Source organism: Caretta caretta, chromosome 13 (genome assembly GCF_965140235.1).
Source record: "Caretta caretta isolate rCarCar2 chromosome 13, rCarCar1.hap1, whole genome shotgun sequence".
In the NCBI taxonomy this organism is placed as follows: Eukaryota; Metazoa; Chordata; order Testudines; family Cheloniidae; genus Caretta; species Caretta caretta.
In genome coordinates, this window is record NC_134218.1 from 32,726,409 (window position 1) to 32,747,930 (window position 21,522).

Genomic DNA, 21,522 nt, shown 5'->3' on the forward strand with positions numbered 1-21,522 from the left:
TGTTTGTCTAACCTGCTCGTAAACATCTCCAATGATGGAGATTCTGCAACCTCCCTGGGCAATTTATTCCAGTGCTTAACCACCCTGACAGGAAGTTTTTCCTAATGTCCAACCTAAACCTCCCTTGCTGCAATTTAAGCCCATTGCTTCTTGTCCTGGCCTCAGAGGTTAAGAAGAACAATTTTTCTCCCTCCTCCCTGTAACAACCTTTTATGTATTTGAAAACTGTGATCATGTCCCCCTCAGTCTTCTCTTCTCCAGACTACACAAACCCAGTGTTCTCAATCTGCCCTCATAGATCATGTTTTCTAAACATTTTATCATTTTTGTTGCTGTTCTCTGGACTTTCTCCAATTTGTCCCCATCTTTCCTGAAATGTGGCACCCAGAAACGGACTCGGTACTCCAGGTGAGGCCTAATCAGTGCAGAGTAGAGCGGAAGAATTACTTCTCGTGTCTTGCTTACAACACTCCTGCTAATACAGGCCAGAATGAGGTTTGCTTTTTTTGTCACAGTGTTACACTGTTGACTCATATTTAGTTTGGGATCCACTCTGACCCCCAAATCCCTTTCTGCAGTACTCCTTCCTAGGCAGTCATTTCCCATTTTGTATGTGTGCAACTGATGGTTCCTTCCCCTGTGCTAGGGCTGTGACCGCACAGGAGAGACAGGCCCAGAGACTCCCGGCCCTGAGGCTGTGACCCCCATGGGAGAGACAGGCCCAGAGCCTCCGGGCCCCCACAGATGAGACAGGCCCAGAGACCCCTGATGCTGGGGCTGTGACCCCCCACAGGAGAGTCCCCCGGCCCTGGGGCTGTGACCCCCCACAGGAGAGACAGGCCCAGAGACCCCCAGCCCTGGGGTTTTGACCCCCCCACCCACAGGAGAGACAGACCCAGAGATCCCCATCTTCCATGCTGGGGTTGTGCTCCCCATAAGTGAAACAGGCCCAGAGCCCTCCAAACCCACTTGCACTGGGGCCATGACCCCACAGGAGAGACAGGCCTAGAGTCCCCTCTGACCACCTATGTTGTGCTGTGGTCCCACGGGACAGATGGGTATCCCTGCCCCACAACCCTTCCCTGAGTTCCTTCGCCCACCCTGCATCCCGTCCCTGGGCTAATAGCCTCACCACATGCCCCATCTTTGGGCTCCTGCCCCATCCCTGAGCTCCTACCCCCCACCCCCGTGCCCCATCCCTGAGCTCCTACCCCCTGCCCTGCAGCCTGGCGCCTACCCCCACCTGCGCCCAGTCTCTCTCCCGCTCTGTCTCTCTCCCGGTCGCTGTCTCTTTAATGTTGTGATCAATAACCAGGACTCTACCAAATGTCACCATCTAAACAAAGGGAAAAGAGGGGGGACTGGGAAAGGCCCTCGTCTCCCCCCATGCCTGGCAGCCCGGCCTGTGTGGGACACCCCCGCCCCCCAGCCCTGCCACCATTTTGAGCTGGGCGGCGAGAGGGGGAGAAAACTCCCAGCGCTGCCTGTGCAGTGATGAAAAGCTTAAAAAATGCAAATTGCTGCATGCATGCCTGCTCCATACAATGAGGGGGGAGGCCGGCCGCTTGCCGCTCTGCTCTGCTCAGTCAGCCCCAGCCCAGCGCTGGCGCGGGGGGCTCCCCAGCTGTCGCCTCGCCCGGCCCGTGAGTAGCTGTGCCGCGCGGCCCACGCCAGCGTCCCCGCCGCCCCATGGCTGGGCGCCGGCCCCGGCTCCGACTTGGGAGCAGGTGCCGTGCAGGTTGGGGAGGGGGTGCCCGGTCAGGGGAAACTAAGTCAACTTTTGCCGTGGCTCTCCCGCGGGCCGGGGAGGTGGCGGGGAAGAGGGGGTGCTGCTGGCCTGCGTGGCACAGTGGGCCTGCTCCCCGGGGCAGCCCTTTGTATTGCAGACGTGAGTTGGGGCCTAGCGGGGAGGGGTCAGTTTCTCGGGGGTCGGGGGATAAAAGATGCTGGGCAGCTGGGGGGGTCAGGGCGCTCCCGGCCGGGGTGGGGGCGCAGGGGCCAGGCGAGCTGGAATGTGCTGTTTTGCATGAGCACAAGTGGCACAAAGGAGTCAGGCGGGCGCTGCTGCTGCTCCGGCTCCGGCTCCTTTTGTTCTCCCCGGCGGGGGGAAGGGGCCCGCGGGGACAATCCCGTACTTGTCTGGGCTCCCCGGCTTGGGTGCGGGGGGGGGCGGCACTTGCCCAACTTTGGGAGCCGCTGGCTGCAGGGCAAGGCGGGGAAGCGGTCCCCGGTGCGGTCTGGGGGGCAGGGCGGCCGCTCTCCCAGCGGCAGGGGGGAGACGGACCTTAATCCTTTTTCTTTGGGCTCCTTTCATGGAGGCCCCAGAAGTTTGTGCAGACGGCTGGGCGGGCAGGCGGGGGAGGGGATGCCTTGGGATAAAGCCCTTTCGCAAGGCCGGCTCTCTCCCCCGCCCCTCGCCGGGACAGGTGCACACTGGCGAGCAGAGCGAGCTGGGAGCTGCTCCTCTCCTCTGCCCACGCCGTGCGGGCTGGCTGGGACCCGGGGTTCCCTGAGGCCTGGCGCTCCCCTCTTCCCTGGGCCTCACTCTGGGGAGCTCCCCCTCCCCGGGCTGTGCCGGCCCCGTCACAGGCAGCAGGGCCCCTTCCCCGGGACGGCGGCTCCCCCAGAGGGAAGGGGGGAAGGCGCTGCCGCAGGGCGGACTGCGGAGGGGAAGGGAGGAGGCACGGGGTCAGCGAGGGCAAAGGCAAACACCCAAGAGGTCAGGGTTAGGGTTAACCCTGGTGCCTCCCAGGGGCCCCCGTGCGCCATGGAGATGAGTCAGTTCAGGATCAGGGGACGGGATAGTGACCTAAGCCTTGGGTCTACACCCTGCACGTTCCCTCGGGCAGGGCCCTGCAGGGAGAAGCATGGGTGTGAGGGGAGCCCCAGGCCAGGCACAGAGAGCAGGGTGTGCGGAGCCTCCATTCTCTGTGACTTTGCCCTTGACTAACTTCCTTCTGGCAGGGCTCTGTGCAGGAAATCACAGCATAGTTAATATCTGGGATGGGGAATCACAGCACATGTCGCAAAGCCGTTTCATGGGGCGGCCCCTCTGGACACTGTGCAGTGCTGGGCACCTCGTCCCAAAGGCTACAGCGAGAATGATGAGGGGCTGAAAAAACTTTTCTCTGGAGAGAGATGGAAACAAGGTGGATTGCTAAGAGGCGGCAGGACCTGGGTCTATAAAATACCAACCGGTCTGGAGAAGGGGGGGCATCCATTCTGACAGCATAAGGACAAGGGCTGGTCAATGAGATTGAAAGGGGGAATTGGAAACTGATCGAAAGAAAGGCTTTTCCACACGCAAGGAGTGACGAGCCGATGGAACTCTCTGCCACAGGGTGTCGCTGAGGCCGAGAGCTGCGCCCACTTGTAAAGGTCCACAGGCATTTTCTCTGGGGTACAGGCGTGTCCAGGGATATAACAGTTCATGCCAACAGGCAGATTATTCCTGCTTTGGGGCTTAAGGCATTAGCGAGCAGGATGAGATCTCCTGTCGGGGGCAGGTTACCCCACACTGCTACCACACGGGTCCTACCCCTGCCTCTGCAGCATCTGATGCTGGTCACTGTGGGAGAGAACGGGCTAGACAGGACGCAGCGCTGCCCCAGTTGGCAGTGCCTGTGTTCCCAGGGGCTTACAGCCAAGATCAATAGGTCACTGGGATCCCCGTGGGGTCTGGGCATGTAAGGGCCAGCATGGACCAGAGCACTAGCTGGGGCGCTGTCCATGCAAAGTGGGGTTTGCCCTCCAGGCTGTGTGCATGGGAGCCCCTGGCCGAGCAGAGCAATGAGGGAGAGCACCGAGTCCAGACAGTCACTAAACAATCCCTGCCCATCTCCACTGGGAATTCCACCCCCCCACGCACACAGGCTGGGGGCTTCGTACCACTGCCCATCTCCAGTGGGAGTCGCCCCCTCTCTCCCCCCCGGCACAGGCTGAGTGGGTGGGAAGGGCTTTAGGCCGCTCCACATCACTAGAACACCCCTCGCCCCCACAGAAAACTGATTATTTTCTTTTTAGTGGCAAAATACATTTGTATTTTTTCAACAAAGTCAGAATTTCCCAGGGAAACATCTCCCCATTTTCTGACCAGCTCGAAGTGAAAGGTGTGGGTGCTGTTTGCTCAGTGCTTTATTGTTGCATTCAGTGGGAATCCCCACTAGCCTTTCAGGCCATCTTTTTGATCCCCTCCTCCTCCGCTCCTTGTGTCCTGGCTGTGCCTTCCCACTGCCTGCCCACCATTTCCCCCATTCCAGATCAGCACTAGCCACTGCATTAGCCACCACTGGGCATGGCACTGAGTCTGCAATGAGCCCAATGGGGTCAGAGGAGTTCTCCCCTGGGAAGAATGGCTTCAGGCTCTCTGCAAAAACAGGCAGCCACCACAGCATCTGGGGGCACATTTCATGTCTGAGAGCTCTGTTTGCTTTGTGTGCAAGGGCGAGACCGGGCCAATGGCTGTAAATTCCAACTGGGAACAACATGCAAACGCTTAATAAGGAGGGGGACTGATGTTAAAGCAACTCACAGGGTGGCTTCACCGTCACTAATCAAAGATTGGGCATCTCCTTCTAGCAACTCCACTCTCACTCAGCCAGACATAATGCAGGACTCACTCAATTACCTGACTTAGACCAAAGCATGTCAGTCTTTAGAGACTAAACGGTTGTGTGCCAGAGGCAGAGAATGGGAGACTGCAGCACACCAATGCTCGGCCCCTGTAATGGCAGGGAATTAAGTAGGTGGGACATGCCCAGATGCTCCCAGCCAGTGACCCATGCCCCATGCTGCAGAGGAAGGCAAGACACACCCCACCCCCACCCAGGTCCCTGCCAATCTGAGGGGAAAATTCCTCCTCCATCCCAAATCTGACAGTTGGTTTGACCCTGAGCAAGACCCACCAGCCAAGTATCTGAGGCAGAATTCTCTGGATCAGCTCACAGCAGCCACGTCCAATATTTCCTTCCAGCTGTGGATGATCCCTGATGCTTCAGAGGAAGGCGACCCCACCTTCGCCGCCTCAATCCATCTGGCCAGCTGTGCATGGGGGACAACCATTCTTCCTGACCCTGCAGGAGCTGCGGCCCTGAAGCATGACACTGGATTATAGTCATTATCCCAGTGCAGAGCTGCAAGTGTTCTGAGAGGCATGGCACTGACTCCCTGATCCCCTGGTCTGTGGCCCTTTTCAGCCATGGTCCCCGCAGGCCCAAGGAGTCAGAGACAAGGCTGAGAAACTTCCTTTCAGGTTTGATCCCTTCAGGATGCACTCATTCCCCCTGCCTTCTCCCCATGTGAGGCCCAGCTATGCTGGGCAAGGCCCAATGGCCATCCAGCATCGTTCCTAGTGACAATGGATAATCACTGGGCCAGGGAGAGCATGAGCCTGAGTCATAGCCTGGGGCTTGGAGCACTCAGCTATATGCTCCAACAGCTGCCAGGGCCCCCTCCGGGTCAAATCCCTCCTTCCCAGCAGCAGGGGGGAATTGAACCAGGGACTGCCCAGTCCCAGGGAAGTGCTGTGACCGCTGGGCTAAAGGCCTGAACCAATCCAGTCTGGATCATGTGTTTGGCTTGAGCAGAAATGGATTGTTTTGCGTTGCAGAAAATTTTCAAAATGTTCGGATTCGGTTCAGCCCAAACCTGTCAGCGACCCGAGCACGCAGCCGTTCACCCAGCCCATGGCTGCACCAGCCCCTGGTACCACATGGAGACTGGGCAGATCTGGCTGGGCACAGGGGTCTTGCTCTGGGGCTGGGCTGGCTGTGCAGGGGGCTCTGGCTTTGGGCTGTGCAGGGGGCCCTAGGCTGGATTGCGCCAGGCTGGCTGTGCATGGGTTCTGGGCTGGGCCAGCTGGGCAGGGGGCTAGGGCCTGGGCGGCGGTGGCTGTGCAGAGCACTCTGGGCCAGGCCAGGGGGGCCGGACAGGGGGACCTGGGCCAGGCCAAGCTGGCTGTGGGGGTGAGCATGGTCTTAGAGGCAGGGTTGCCAGGCATCCAGTTTTTGACTGAAACGCTTGGTCGAAGAGGGAACTTGGCGGCTCCGGTCGGCAGCAGGGGCCCGGGCTAAGGCCCTGCCTGCCCTGGCTCTGCGCGGCTCCTGGAAGCGGCCTCTAGATCCTTGCAGCCCCTAGGCACATGGTGGCCAGGGAGGCTCCGCGCTCCTGAGTGGCAGCTCCAAAGCTCCCATTGGCTGGGAACCAATGGGAGCTGTGGGGGCGGCGTCTGCAGGCAGGAGGGCAGTGTGCGGAGCCTCTCTCGTCACCTAGGGACTGCAGGGACCTGGCAGCTGCAGGGACCTGGCGGCCACTTCCTGGGAACCGCAGTAAGCACCACTGGGACCCTGAACCCCATCCTGCACCCCAACCCCCTGCCCCAGCCCGGAGCCCTTCCCGTACCTCAAAACCCTCATCCCCGGCCCCGCCCCAGAGCCCGCACCCCCAGCCAGAGCCCTCACCCCCTCTCGCACCCCAACCCCATGCCCCAGCCCAGTGAAAGTGAGTGATGGTGGGGGAGAGTGAATGATGCAGGGAGGAGGGAATGGATGAGCAGGGTCCGGGCCTCGGAGAAGGGGTGGGGTCTTGGGGAGGGGGGTGAGGAAGGGGTGTTCTATTTTGTGAGATTAGAAAGTTGGCAACCCTACTTGGAGGGAGGGGGAGAATCCAATGTGATGCTGGTTTTGCGGGAGGTGTGAATTCCGGTGTGAGGCTGGTGTGTGTGTGGGTGTGGGTGTGATACTGACGTCGTATAGACTCTAAGGGCTGAATGAACCATCATGTTGATCTAGTTCTGACCTCCTGCAGGTTGCAGGCCACAGAACCTCACCCACCCACTCCAGTAACAGACCACCGACCTCTGGCTGAGATACTGACATCCTCAAATGTTGGTTTAAAGACTTCCAGTTACAGAGAATCCACCCTTTGCTCTAGTTCAAAGGAGCAAGTGACCTGTGCCCCATGCTGCAGAGAAAGGGGAAAACGCCCCAGGGTTCCTGCTAATCTGACCTTGGGGAAAATTCCTTCCCGGTGTCAGATATGGCAATCGGTTAGACCCTGAGCATGTGAGTGAGACCCACCAGCCAGACCCCTGGGAAATAATTCTCTGTCGTAAGTCAGGGCCCTCCCCACCTAATGCCCAGTCACCGGCTGCTGGGGGTACTGAGCCATATGCGATTGCAGGCAGTCCCATCATAACATCCCCTCCAGACATTTACCAAGCACAGTCTTAAAACAAGTTAATTTTTTTACCCCACACTGCTCCCCTTGGGTGGCTGTTCCAGAACTTCAACTCCTCTGATGGTTAGAAACCTTTGCCTAATTTCAAGGCTAACCTTGTTGATGGTCAGGAGAGCTGGTAGTAATAACAACTGAAATACATGGTTTCTGCCTTCAGCACCCCCACTGTAAAAGCTTTTCCAGCACCCTTGCAAAGAGGTGGCTTTCTTTACTGATCCATACCTTGCAGGCTTTCTGCTTTCTCTCAATAGCCTGTTTGAGATGCTTGTTCATCCAGCTTGGCCTGCAACCCTCCCTACAAATTTTTCCCTTGCTTGGGATGCCGACTTCACATAGCTTTTACTTAAAGTAATTCCAAGCCTCCTCCACATTCAGATCCTTGAGTTCCTCAGGCCAGTCCACTTCCATAATAAGTCCCTTCATTTTGTAAAGTTTGCCCTTTCGAAATCAAGGACCCCAGTTGCAGACCTATTTTTGCTTATCCTTCCATTTAGTTTAAACTGAATCAACTCATGATCACTCGAACGAAGGTTGTCCTCTACAACCAGTTCTTCCATGTGGTCCTTGCTTCTGACTGGCACTAGATCTAAAATGGCATCACTTCTTGTTGGTTCAGCGACAATAATAGTTCATCTTAATTAATTAGCCTCTTACAGTTTGTATGGAAACTTCCACCTTTTCTGTATGTATATATATATCTTCTTACTATACGTTCCATTCTATGCATCCGATGAAGTGAGCTGTAGCCCACGAAAGCTTTTGCTCTAATAAATTGGTTAGTCTCTAAGATGCCACAAGTACTCCTGTTTTATTTGGTGAAGAAATCTGTCAGTTATCACATCCAGGGACATCTGGGCCCTACTATTATTAGTAGCACTTGTCCTCCCTCCTATATCTGGGAAGTTAAAGTCTCCCATAATCACATAATTCCTAGTAGTATTTCTTTCATTAAAAACCTTAAAGAAGTCTCTATCCCCATCCAAATCAGATCCTGGGGGTCTGTAGCACACCCCAAGCACTGCCTCAAGGGAGTCTCTGTTACCTTTCTTCCCCAAAGTGATTTTGACCCAAACAGATTCCCTTTTATCCATTCCATCACCTCTAATTTCTTTACAATCTACCACATCGTTAACACACAATGCTGCTCCACCACCTTTGCCTTTATTTCTGTCTTTCCTGAAAAGCCTTCAATACCTGGGCTCCTGCCATAACCGCTCTTCCACCATGTTTCTGTTATCCTTGTCATAGCTAGTTTCACTTCCTGCACCAGCTGTTCTATCTCCTCCATTTTATTACCCAGGCTCCTTGCATTGGTGTACAGACATCAAAGCTGTTTCTGCTTGGCTTGGCACAGATTCCTCGCCCATTAGGTACAGTCATTTTACTACCAGCATCACCTAAGGCTGTTAGGTTTCAGAGTAACAGCCGTGTTAGTCTGTATTCGCAAAAAGAAAAGGAGTACTTGTGGCACCTTAGAGACTAACCAATTTATTTGAGCATGAGCTTTCGTGAGCTACAGCTCACTTCATCGGACTGTTAGTGTCATTGGTACTGGCTCTGTCTTTCCTCTTGTTGTCCATTATCCTACCCTCTGCTGTTCCTGTCTCCACTGCTCTATCTTCTTGTACTTGATTTTCCACCTGCTCAGTGTTAGAATCAGGCATGGAGATTACATGAGCATCGCCCAACTGTCTCTCCCGAGTTCCTAGTTTAAAGCTCTTTTAATGAGTTGTGCCAACCTCCAGCCCAGAGGTCTATTTCAGTCCCTACTCAGATGGAGTCCATCCCATGAGAACAGGCCTCTGTCCATGAATTGCGTCCCTGTGGCTGAACATCCCAAAGCCCTCCTCATAACACCACTGCCAGAGCCCTCTGCTGATCTGCGGAGCCATCATAATCTTGTCTCGTCTTGGCTCTCCTTCTCTAGGGACAGGCAGAATCCCAGGGAAGATCCCCTGAGCCTCCATTTCTTTAAGTGTCTTCTCCAGCCTGGAATACTCTCCCTTGAATCTAGCTGTATCATTTGTTCCCACGGGAAGGACAGTCAGTGGGTTCTTTCCTGCTCCGATCAGGATCCTCTTCAGCCTCAGGTCCCCATCCCGTACCTTAGCTCCCAGCAGACAGCACCCCCTGCTGTTCTCTGGATCAGCTCTGGTGACAGGCCCATCTGTTCTTCGAAGTAGCGAATCCCCAGTCATGGAGACCTGCCTTTTCTTGGGGATGGTGCAATTCTCCACCCTCCCTCCTTCTGTGCTTTCTGGCTGTGTCTTCTTGTCTTCTGCTCTCACTTGCAGCCCTCAGCATGTCACCGTCTCCTGTCCTCCTGGGGCTCCGAACTCTGGAGCTCCGTTGTCTCTTCCCTCTTCTTGTAGAACTAGCCGCTCTCCTCTTCTTCCTCGCCCTCCCACCTTCTGTCACTGCCTGCTGCACCCCTTCATTTTCCAGCCCAGCAAACCTCTTCCTCAGCTCTACTCTTCACTAGCTGGGTCTTTTCTTCTGCCTGGATCTCATGCTTCCACTGTGCACTTACCCCACCTGGCAGGCTAACCTCGCAGCTCTCCAGTCCAGCCTGCATCTGCAAGGCTGGAGGTTTCCCTTCAGCCACCTCCCTTCTTCCCCACATCAGCCGCTCAAATCCCCTTTGAAACACAGCCAGACTTTCTAGCTGCGTCTCCAGACCTTGGGTCGTCTCTTCAATCCGCTCTATCAGGCAGCACTTCATCCAAAGGCAGCACCTTTATGGTTCCCTCTCCAGAATAACATACATCCTGCAGCTTCCACATCCAGTCACCTTCATCGTCTCTGCCGTTCCTTGGGTCACTTCCATTGCTGCCTCTGGAGGAGTCAGAGCCTTCCCACCTAAGCTCCTGTCACTGCCCCGAAGGAACAGGGGCTTGTCTCCCTTCTCCCACTCACCTCCATTCAAACTCCCCTGGTTTCAGCTCCGGCTGCCATGCCACTGCTCCAGAGTCCTGTGCGATGCTGGCGTTGGGGGCGAGTCCCGCATTGTGGGTGTCCGGCGTGAATCCCTGGGTGATGAATTCTGAGCTCCTCTGGTTTTTCTCTTGCAGCCCATGCCACTGTCTGTTGGGTTTGAAGATGCGCCCGGCCCCATCCCCTCGGCTGCCCTGAAAGAGCAGGACTGAAGCATGTGATCGCTGGCACCATGGAGGTAAGTGCTCTTCCATCCCACTGGGACGCTTCCTGGGACTGGATCCCATTTCCTAGCCTTGGGCCTGGAGGCAGTGGCTGCGGGAGAGGGAGGCCTCCTGGAAAGGAGAACTGATGAGGGTGTAAACACAGACAGCGGATGCCCTCACCCCAGCCAGGCAGCGGATCGGAATTGCTGAGTTTCATGGAGCCATAGGATCTGTGCTAGGCCCCAGCTTTTAACACTCTCAGTGGGCCAGAACGCTAAGGGGTCCAACGCTTCCTTCAGGGGAGGCCACGCGGCCTCAGTGCCTGAGCCTCGGGGCTCCAGCCGTCCTGCGTCATGCCCTGAGCTTGCCAGCGAGTCCCGCTGAGGCTTGTTGAGCGCGCTCAGCAAGTATTTACAGTGGCAGCAGGCTGCATTTTCAAACCAAGCAGCAGTTTATTGTCGCCTGGCACACAGCGCTCGAGAGCTCAGGTTAGCACAGAGACAGAGGTTAAGACACAGTCCACCAGGCGAGGCCCATACTTTGTCCCCTGCTGGTCACCTCTCCTCCTTTGTCTCCAGGCAGGGCCAGGCTGAGTTCACAGCCCCACCTGCCTGCGCTGTTGAGTGTCAATTGTTCGGTCCTTGGGGCTTCCTTTGTTTCTGTGGACCCTCTGCTGAGCTGAGTTGGTTTCAATCAGTTCCTTAGCAACCCCATTCACTGCAGTCCAGACAGCAAGGAGTCACCCACACCCTGTGTCCTGTGCTGTCCCCTTTCCCCTCCGCTGAGCAACAATGCAAATTATAGAGGGAAACTGAGGCACACATAGACTTCATGAAAATATTACAGAAAATTCCCACTTCGTCATATTGGACCCCTGGGTTAAAGGACCCATTCAGGAAGATTAGGGCATTGCTTTGCATCAGTCGTCGTTGCGTGGAGACGCTACCAGGGTGGCGCTGGAGAGGCCGCCAGAGCAGTGTCGTTCTGGGGGCCCCTCCAGACAGCGTAGCTGTGACAGTCTCACTTGGGGCAGCTTCCCTGTCTCACAGCGATGGGCTCAGGCTCTCTGTGGGCTCAGGCTCTCTGCAGACTCAGGCATCGGTCACCTCAGGTCCAAAATCACAACTTTTTTCCTGGCTTGGGAAGTCCGTTTCCAGCCCATCTCTCACCCAATCTCCAACTATTGGGAGTCAGGAGGGGGCCCTTCCTGGGCTCCCTTTATTCCTCGCTTGTCTTCCAGCTCCAGTGCTCCCCTTCCCTCTTGTCCCCTGCAGGAGGTGGACTCCCGGTCGCCGTCCCCACACAAGGCGGTGGACTCCAGCCCTGCCAGCTGTGCGGCCCTGCCGTCTCCCCCACCCCAGCAGGAGCTGCCGCCGTCCCCCCTGCCCGAGGGGCTGTCCCCTGGCGAGGGCGACAACCCGGCCTTCAACGGAGAGCTGGACCTGCAGCGGTACTTCAACGGGCCGGGGCCCGCGCTGGGGGCGGGCGGGGGGCGCAAAGCCCGGCCCTACCCCTGCGCCGTCTGCGGCAAGCGCTTCCGCTTCAACAGCATCCTAGCACTGCACACGCGGATCCACGCCAGCGAGACCCCCTTCACCTGCCCCTACTGCGGGCACCGTGCTGCCCAGCGCGGCCTCCTGCGGCTCCACCTCCGCTCCCACCGCCCCGAGGCCTGCGCCCGCCTCAGCCACCAGAGCCGCCTGCTGCTGGAGCTGGAGGAGCGGGCGCTGCTTCGACGGGGCCCGCCAGCCGCCAGCGAGGGGGAGGAAGAAGAGGAGGAAGAGGAGGAGGAGGAACCCCCCCCACTGCCTATCCCCCCGCCAGCCCCCCCCCCTGCCCCCCCGTCACCCCCACCGCCACTGCCTCCCCCCAGCTTCCGCTGCCCCTTCTGCAAAGGCAAGTTCCGGACGCTGGGCGAGCGGGAGCGACACCTGCGAATCCTGCACCAGCCCTACAAGTGTGGGCAGTGCCCCTTTGCCGCCGCCCAGGAGGGGGAGCTGCAGCGGCACAGCCGGGAGGCCCACGCCCCCCCGGCGCCTCCGGCCCCCGCCGCGCCGCCCCCCACCGAGTTCCGCTGCCAGGTGTGCGGCCAGGCCTTCACCCAGTCCTGGTTCCTCAAGGGGCACATGCGCAAGCACAAGGACTCCTTCGACCACAAGTGCCAGGTCTGCGGGCGCTGCTTCAAGGAGCCCTGGTTCCTCAAGAACCACATGAAGGTGCATCTCAGCAAGCTGGGGCTGAAGGGGGAGCGGGGTGCGGCCGTGCCAGCTGCCGGCGGGAAGCCCAAGGCGCCTCGGGGGCTGCTGCTGGGCTACGAGGCGCTGTATCCCGCCTTCCTGCCGCCCCCGGACAAGGCCGAGCAGGGCTCCTTCCTGGGCTACCTGGAGCTGCGCCCGCCGGGCGACGGCCGCTGCGCCGAGCGGCTCCAGGCCACGGCCCGCGCAGTGGAGAGCGGGCAGGAGGTGGCGGCCCAGCGGTGGGGGGAGCGCCGGCCGCACAGCGGGGGCGAGACGGCCAGGGAGGAGGGTGGCGCCGGCGTGGGACAGCACCGCTGCCCCGACTGCGCCCGGGCCTTTGCCACCTACCAGCAGATGGCCCTACACAGCCGCAGCCACCGGCCCCAGGATGGCGACTGGGCCAGGGGCCGGGCCCTGGGGGCGCTGGCCTCGCTCCATGCGGCAGCGGGACACGGGCTGCCCACGGACGGCGGGGGAGGCTCCAACGCAGGCAGTGGCTGGGGTGCGGCCCTGCCCAGCCCGGGGATACAGGGTGAGTACGGCCCCCACAGCACCCCCCACCCACAGCACCCCCTCACACCGCCTACATACCCCCAGCACCACGGCCCTGCCCAGCCCGGGGATACAGGGTGAGTACGGCCCCCACAGCGCCCCCCACCCACAGCACCCCCTTACACCGCCTACATACCCCCAGCACCACGGCCCTGCCCAGCCCGGGGATACAGGGTGAGTACGGCCCCCACAGCACCCCCCACCCACAGCACCCCCTTACACCGCCTACATACCCCCAGCACCACGGCCCTGCCCAGCCCGGGGGTACAGGGTGAGTACGGCCCCCACAGCACCACAGCACCCCCTTACACCGCCTACATACCCCCAGCACCACGGCCCTGCCCAGCCCGGGGGTACAGGGTGAGTACGGCCCCCACAGCACCCCCCACCCACAGCACCCCCTCACACCGCCTACATACCCCCAGCACCACGGCCCTGCCCAGCCCGGGGATACAGGGTGAGTACGGCCCCCACAGCACCCCCCACCCACAGCACCCCCTTACACCGCCTACATACCCCCAGCACCACGGCCCTGCCCAGCCCGGGGGTACAGGGTGAGTACGGCCCCCACAGCACCGCCCACCCACAGCACCCCCTCACACCGCCTACATACCCCCAGCACCACGGCCCTGCCCAGCCCGGGGATACAGGGTGAGTACGGCCCCCACAGCACCCCCCACCCACAGCACCCCCTTACACCGCCTACATACCCCCAGCACCACGGCCCTGCCCAGCCCGGGGATACAGGGTGAGTACGGCCCTCACAGCGCCCCCCACCCACAGCACCCCCTCACACCGCCTACATACCCCCAGCACCACGGCCCTGCCCAGCCCGGGGGTACAGGGTGAGTACGGCCCCCACAGCACCACAGCACCCCCTTACACCGCCTACATACCCCCAGCACCACGGCCCTGCCCAGCCCGGGGGTACAGGGTGAGTACGGCCCCCACAGCACCACAGCACCCCCTTACACCGCCTACATACCCCCAGCACCACGGCCCTGCCCAGCCCGGGGATACAGGGTGAGTACGGCCCCCACAGCACCCCCCACCCACAGCACCCCCTCACACCGCCTACATACCCCCAGCACCACAGCCCTGCCCAGCCCGGGGATACAGGGTGAGTACGGCCCCCACAGCACCCCCCACCCACAGCACCCCCTTACACCGCCTACATACCCCCAGCACCACGGCCCTGCCCAGCCCGGGGCTACAGGGTGAGTACGGCCCCCACAGCACCGCCCACCCACAGCACCCCCTCACACCGCCTACATACCCCCAGCACCACGGCCCTGCCCAGCCCGGGGATACAGGGTGAGTACGGCCCCCACAGCACCCCCCACCCACAGCACCCCCTTACACCGCCTACATACCCCCAGCACCACGGCCCTGCCCAGCCCGAGGATACAGGGTGAGTACGGCCCTCACAGCGCCCCCCACCCACAGCACCCCCTCACACCGCCTACATACCCCCAGCACCACGGCCCTGCCCAGCCCGGGGGTACAGGGTGAGTACGGCCCCCACAGCACCACAGCACCCCCTTACACCGCCTACATACCGCCAGCACCACGGCCCTGCCCAGCCCGGGGATACAGGGTGAGTACGGCCCCCACAGCACCCCCCACCCACAGCACCCCCTTACACCGCCTACATACCCCCAGCACCACGGCCCTGCCCAGCCCGGGGGTACAGGGTGAGTACGGCCCCCACAGCACCACAGCACCCCCTTACACCGCCTACATACCCCCAGCACCACGGCCCTGCCCAGCCCGGGGGTACAGGGTGAGTACGGCCCCCACAGCACCACAGCACCCCCTTACACCGCCTACATACCCCCAGCACCACGGCCCTGCCCAGCCCGGGGATACAGGGTGAGTACGGCCCTCACAGCGCCCCCCACCCACAGCACCCCCTCACACCGCCTACATACCCCCAGCACCACGGCCCTGCCCAGCCCGGGGGTACAGGGTGAGTACGGCCCCCACAGCACCACAGCACCCCCTTACACCGCCTACATACCCCCAGCACCACGGCCCTGCCCAGCCCGGGGGTACAGGGTGAGTACGGCCCCCACAGCACCACAGCACCCCCTTACACCGCCTACATACCCCCGGTACCACGGCCCTGCCCAACCTGGGGGTACAGGGTGAGTACGGCCCCCACAGCACCCCCCACCCACAGCGCCCCCTTACACCGCCTACATACCCCCAGGACCACGGCCCTGCCCAGCCCGGGGATACAGGGTGAGTACGGCCCCCACAGCACCCCCCACCCACAGCACCCCCTTCACCACCTACATACCCCCAGCACCACGGCCCTGCCCAGCCCAGGGGTACAGGGTGAGTATGGCCCCCACCCCCACCCCCTTCTTACCCCACCTGCATCCCCCCGGCACCACGGTCCTGCCCAGCCCGGGGATACAGGGTGAGTACAGCCCCCACAACACCCCCACCCTCTATGTCCCCGTTACCCACACCTGCCCAACCCAGGGATACAGGGTGAGTACGGCCCCCACAGCGCCCCCTTACACCGCCTACATACCCCCAGCACCACGGCCCTGCCCAGCCCGGGGATACAGGGTGAGTACGGCCCTCACAGCGCCCCCCACCCACAGCACCCCCTCACACCGCCTACATACCCCCAGCACCACGGCCCTGCCCAGCCCGGGGGTACAGGGTGAGTACGGCCCCCACAGCACCACAGCACCCCCTTACACCGCCTACATACCCCCAGCACCACGGCCCTGCCCAGCCCGGGGGTACAGGGTGAGTACGGCCCCCACAGCACCACAGCACCCCCTTACACCGCCTACATACCCCCAGCACCACGGCCCTGCCCAGCCCGGGGATACAGGGTGAGTATGGCCCCCACAGCACCCCCCACCCACAGCGCCCCCTTACACCGCCTACATACCCCCAGCACCACGGCCCTGCCCAGCCCGGGGATACAGGGTGAGTACGGCCCCCACAGCACCCCCCACCCACAGCACCCCCTTCACCACCTACATACCCCCAGCACCACGGCCCTGCCCAGCCCAGGGGTACAGGGTGAGTATGGCCCCCACCCCCACCCCCTTCTTACCCCACCTGCATCCCCCCGGCACCACGGTCCTGCCCAGCCCGGGGATACAGGGTGAGTACAGCCCCCACAACACCCCCACCCTCTGTGTCCCCATTACCCACACCTGCCCAACCCAGGGATACAGGGTGAGTACGGACCCCTCAGCTCCCACCCATCTTCTGCATCCCTCCCACCCACATGCACCCTGAGGTGCCTCCCACCTCCCCATGTCCCCCCAGCCCCACAGGCCTGCACTCCCTGCCCCTCCCCTGAGCCCCCATCTTCTGGGCTCACGCTGTCCCTCCTGTCTGTGCAGAGGAGAAGGGGCTGCGCGGGGGGGCCCTGCGTCCGGATGGGGGCCGTGGCACGTCAGGCAAAGACTGTCCATACTGTGGGAAAACCTTCCGCTCCTCCCACCATCTCAAGGTTCATCTGCGCGTCCACACAGGTGAGCTGGGCCCTGGGGGGCCTGCAGGACAGAGCCCTACCCAGGCTCTCTATGGCCCCTCCGTCTGGAGGGGAAAGACAGAGTGGAGCCCTTGCAGTGCAGGGCACCTCAGGAACTGCACTTGGACTGGCAGCCCCACAACTCCAGCCTCCGCCAGCCATGCTGCTGGTGGGACTGCCTGTGCTGGCAGCAGCAGTAGGCTATTACCTTCCCTGTGCCAAAGGGTTTCCTGAGACTTCTTGGGAGTGGGTTCCACCTTAGAGGTGGTTGCATCTGAGCAGGTCTCCTGATCACAAAGCTGGCGTCACATGGAGTGGACTTAGGGTGGGGCAGTGGGCTGGGTAGGGCAGCAGGCTGGGTAGGGCAGCTGGTGCCCAGAGCAGAAGGGTGTCCCTGGGTGGGTGTCTGCATCCTGGCCCATGCAGTGGGCTGGACTGGATGGTCCTGATGGGCTTGCCTGGCCAGGGTGCCTGGCATGATCTGGATGCGAGGTCTCGACTGATATTTTAGTTGCATCAAAGAAAGTGTTTTTTGTGTGAAAACAAAAATTTCACCCCAACATGGACTTTTTTTAGAATTTTCCAGGTTTGTTTAAAACCAAAAAATGGTGGGTTTCCAGTGTTCCTCACTTACTCCCCAAATTATTAGGGACAAAACCAGAAAAAGGGGGGATGGAGGATGGCAGCTGTTTGGTAAAAAGTGCCATGCTGGAGTCCAAAATTGGTTCTGCTTGGGATGCCCCAAGGGAGCTAGGCTGACATGCCTGGGTGTGTCTGTCTGTCTGTCTGCATCTGTGTCTGTACATCAGTGTCTGTGGTGAGTCTTTGCATCCGTCTGTCCTGCTGGCACAGGGGAGTGAAACGGTGTGATCTCTGCCGGCGTGAGCCCAGAGGGTACATGGAGTTACACCAGCAAAGCTATCGTCTCACCAGCAGCGCTTGGTTTGTGTGCGTGTGTGAAGTGCGGGTGGGTGGGTGTAAGTGTGCATGTGCGTGGAGGGGGGTGTAGTGTGCGTGTGGGCATAGTGCCCATGCATGTGGGTGTGGGTGTTAAGTGTGCGTGGGTGCGTGGAATAAACTAGCCCGGTACTTGGCCTGTCTTTGTGTCCGTCTGGGCCTCCATGTTTGTCTGTGTCCCTCTTGCTCTGCGTCTGTCTCTCTCTGGGCTCCCCAGCAGGGTCTGATGTCTCCCCTCTCCTCCGGCAGGCGAGCGCCCCTACAAGTGCCCACACTGCGACTATGCTGGCACCCAGTCCGGCTCTCTCAAGTACCACCTGCAGCGCCACCACCGCGAGCAGAAGAACAGCACTGGTGCCGGGGCGGCCGGGGGCTTGGAGCCAAGGGGCCGCACCGCCCCCAGTGCTCCCGCCAAGCCGCCCGCCTTCCCGCCGGAGCTGCTCCTGCAGGCAGCCGAGAAGTACCGCGGGGCCTTCCTGCCGCAGGCCTGGGGCACGGCCAGCCACGAGCCCCTGCCCCGACCGTCCCGCCGCAAGCCGGCCTGCACTGGCCGAGCCCTGCGCAACGGCCGAGCCGACTTCGAGCCACTGGACCTGTCGCTGCGGCCGGCGCTAGAGGGGGTGCCGCCTGGTGAGCTCACCCTGCACCGATGCCTCTTCTGCCCCTTTGCCACCTCCGCACCTGAGCTCATGGCCCTGCACCTGCAGGTCCACCACAGCCGCAAGGCCCGGGGGCGCCGCCCTGTCACGGCCCCCCCCGCACGGCCCCACGCCTGCCTGGGGCAGGATGGGGAGCAGCCCCCACTGCACCCCCAGGACGAGGGGCCTGGAGTTGGGGAAGAGCCCCCCACCGCCGTGCCCCACATGTCCCAACAGCCCCCCGGAGCCCCTATGGACACGGAGCCCAGTGAGAGGCAAGGGGAGCTGGAGCTGGTGCTGGCTTGAGGCAGCGGAGTGGCCAGCCGGGGCCCTGCTCTCCACACGGGGCCTGGAGATCCCAGTGCCTGGGCAGGGCAGGGACATGACCCCCCAGTCCTCCCACTAGTGGGGCAAGGCGGATGCAGGGGCCTGTAGTGTAGACATGAAACACTAACACTGGGCGGGAGAACTTGCTAGAAAGTAGACTCATAGGGACAGTGAGCCAGCAGGGGAGGGAAGCCACGAGGGGACAGAGAGTTGGGGGACAGAGAGCCACTGATGGGGGATATGCCTGGTGAGGGGCAGAGAGCCGTGGGGAGTGGACAGCCCCTGCTGCCCTGCGCCCTCTGCAACCCCACTGGCTGGCAGGGGGCTATGGCTGGCCAGGGACTGTGGTGGGGCACTCTGGGTGTAGTGGGGTGCTCTGGCTGGCCGGGGGCTGAGTCAGGGTGCCCTGGCTGGCAGAGGCTGGTGGCTGGCAGGGGGCTGTGGTGGGGCACTCTGGCTAGCGGGGTGCTCTCCCCTGGGGTTGTGGTGGTAGTTTCCTAGTGTCTGTAGACGTCTCCGTTGTCGGTTCCAGTGTTGTCGTGCTAACAGAGGCCCCGGCGGAGGCTGTGGGTCTATGCGGCTCTGGGACACGGAGAACTGCCCACGAAGCGGGCCGAGCAGGGGCGGCCGTGTCCTGGGGAGGGCCGTGTCCATGGAAGGGTCCCTGGGTGGGTGAGTGTCCACACCCTGGCCTTGTCTCCATGGGGACTCATGCTGTAGCGTGGTCTCCGTGTTGATCGTTGTGTGGCCTCCCTCCTGTGGCCGCCGGTGCTCGGTGCTGTGGCCTCGTCTCCATGGTGATCGGTGCCATGGCCTCGGCCCCATGACGATGGTTGCCGTGGCAGCTGGACGATCCGTAGAGTTCTCTATTTTTTTTATTCTTTTCTTGTAGAAAATTTGAAACTGGAAATAAAAAGAAAAATGAACAAATGGACTTGCTCCCTGCCCCCCCCCCCCCGGAGGCTGGTGTGTGTATTTGCCAGGAAACTTCCCCACAGGCCCCAGCCTGGTGCAGAACAGCCCCCCAACCTGGGACCAGTTCCCCCTCTAGCTCCCTGGGGTCAGTTTCTCCCTCGGGCTCTCCCGACCCTGGGGACGTAGGCTAGTCAGCTGAACCCTGGCAGCCAGGCTGGAGGGCTGGCTCCCCACACACCCACAGCCCATCAGCCCTAAGCTTCAACCACCCCACCCATCCTGAGACTGTTCCCACCTCCCAGGGGTGTCCCCCTCCGCACACCCCCATCTACATCACCCACACACTCCCCCCGCCACATCACCCCCAGCCACGTCACATGCCAACCATGTCAGTCGTCCACACACACACACAGCCACATCACCTCCCAGCCATGTCAGTCATTCACACACTCCCCAACCATGTCACCCTCCCAGCCCCATCAGCCATCCACAACCCTAGCCACATCACTCCCCTCTCTACACCCAGCTCCCAGCCACATCACCTCCCATCACACTGCCAGCCACATCACACCCACACACGCCCCCAGCCACGTCACCTCCCAACCACGTCAGTCATCCACACACCCCCAGCCATGTCAGTCATCCACACACTCCCCAGCCACATGAGTCATCCCCACACCCCAGCCATATCACCCTCCCAGCCACATCACTCCCCTCCCCACTCCCAGCCCTCAGCCAAGTCATCCCCCAGCACACTGCCAGCCACGTCACAGCCACACATTCCCCCACACCCCCCAGCCATGTCACCCCCAGCCACGTCAGTCATCCACACACCTCCAGCCATGCCACCTCCCAGCAATGTCAGTCATCCACAGACACCCCAGCCATACCACCCTTCCAGCCACATCAGTTGTCCACCACACCAGTCATATCACTCCTCTCCCCACTCCCAGCCCCCAGCCACGTCACCTCCAACACACTGCCAGCCACATCACACCCACACACACCCCCCAGCCACATCACCCCTCAGCCCTGTCACCTCCCAACTATGTCAGTCATCCACACACACTCCAGCCACGTCACCCTTCCAGCCGTGTCAGTCGTCCACCACCCCAGCAACATCACTCCACTTCCAGCCCCCAGCCCCGTCACCTCCCAACCACATCACCCTTCCAGCCACGTCAGTTGTCCACACACTCCCAGGGGTGTCACCCCACCACACCCCTAGCCATGTCACCCAGCAGCATCACCCCCCCCAACACACTGCCAGCCACATCACCGCTCCAGCCACATCACTCCCAAGATCCCTTAGCCACGTTACACCCCCCAGTCACATTACCCCCACCAAAACTCCCCAGCCACATCCCAGGGGTGTCACCTCTCCCCACATGACCAGACAGCCCCCCCAAGACCTCAGGTGCTTCGCCCCACAGTCCCAGACACATCAGCCCGCATACCCCTCCAGCCCTTCATTGAACTCCCCAGCAGCTGCTGACCCTGCCTGGGAGCCTGGCCCTGGGAGCCAATGCCCTGGCCACCTGGGCAGCTCCCCAAGAGCCAACCTCGCCTCAGGGACCCCAGCTCTGCCCTGCCCCAGTGCATTCTGGGAATAAGCCCAGCTGGGCCAGGGCAGAGCATGGGGTAGAATAGAGGGGGTGTATTGGGCAAATCTCCTGGGGCTGGAGAGAGGGCGGGTAAGTCTCCTCCAGTCCCCAGCACATGGTGCTCTGGCACAGCACTGCTGATCTTTGGGGCAGAAGGGGGGACCTGGACTGGATGCACCTGTGGATTTGATCGGGGGGGGCAAGGGAGGGATACTGAGCTGGACAGGCCTGGGGGGGGGCAGCTCTGCTCTGGTAGGACCCACCCTCCTCCTATGGATTCGCAGACAGTGCTGCAGCCATCCAGCCGCTACACTGGATTCCTACCCCAGCGTCTCTGGGAAAGAGCAGTCGCCCCCTTGGGAAATTCTGCTGCCTCCAGCCCCAACCCCTCGGAGCTGGAGCAGGAGT

At 61.0% G+C, this 21,522-nt stretch overlaps 1 protein-coding gene across 2 annotated transcripts; it reads left to right on the forward strand.

The window, feature by feature from the left end:
- The first annotated feature begins 1,374 nt into the window (after nucleotides 1–1,374).
- ZNF219 (zinc finger protein 219) lies at nucleotides 1,375–19,525 on the forward strand. Of its 2 annotated transcripts, none has more exons than XM_048820458.2 (5): nucleotides 1,375–1,643; nucleotides 10,308–10,408; nucleotides 11,651–13,145; nucleotides 16,543–16,674; nucleotides 17,880–19,525. In XM_048820458.2, the coding sequence occupies exons 2-5, from the start codon at nucleotides 10,403–10,405 to the stop codon at nucleotides 18,572–18,574; spliced, it is 2,328 nt and encodes a 775-aa protein (XP_048676415.2). In that variant the 5' UTR covers nucleotides 1,375–1,643; nucleotides 10,308–10,402; the 3' UTR covers nucleotides 18,575–19,525. The 2 variants fall into 2 exon arrangements, with proteins under 2 accessions (XP_048676415.2, XP_074974975.1); XM_075118874.1 differs by lacking the exon at nucleotides 1,375–1,643 and adding an exon at nucleotides 1,653–1,727.
- Nucleotides 19,526–21,522: the final 1,997 nt, after the last annotated feature.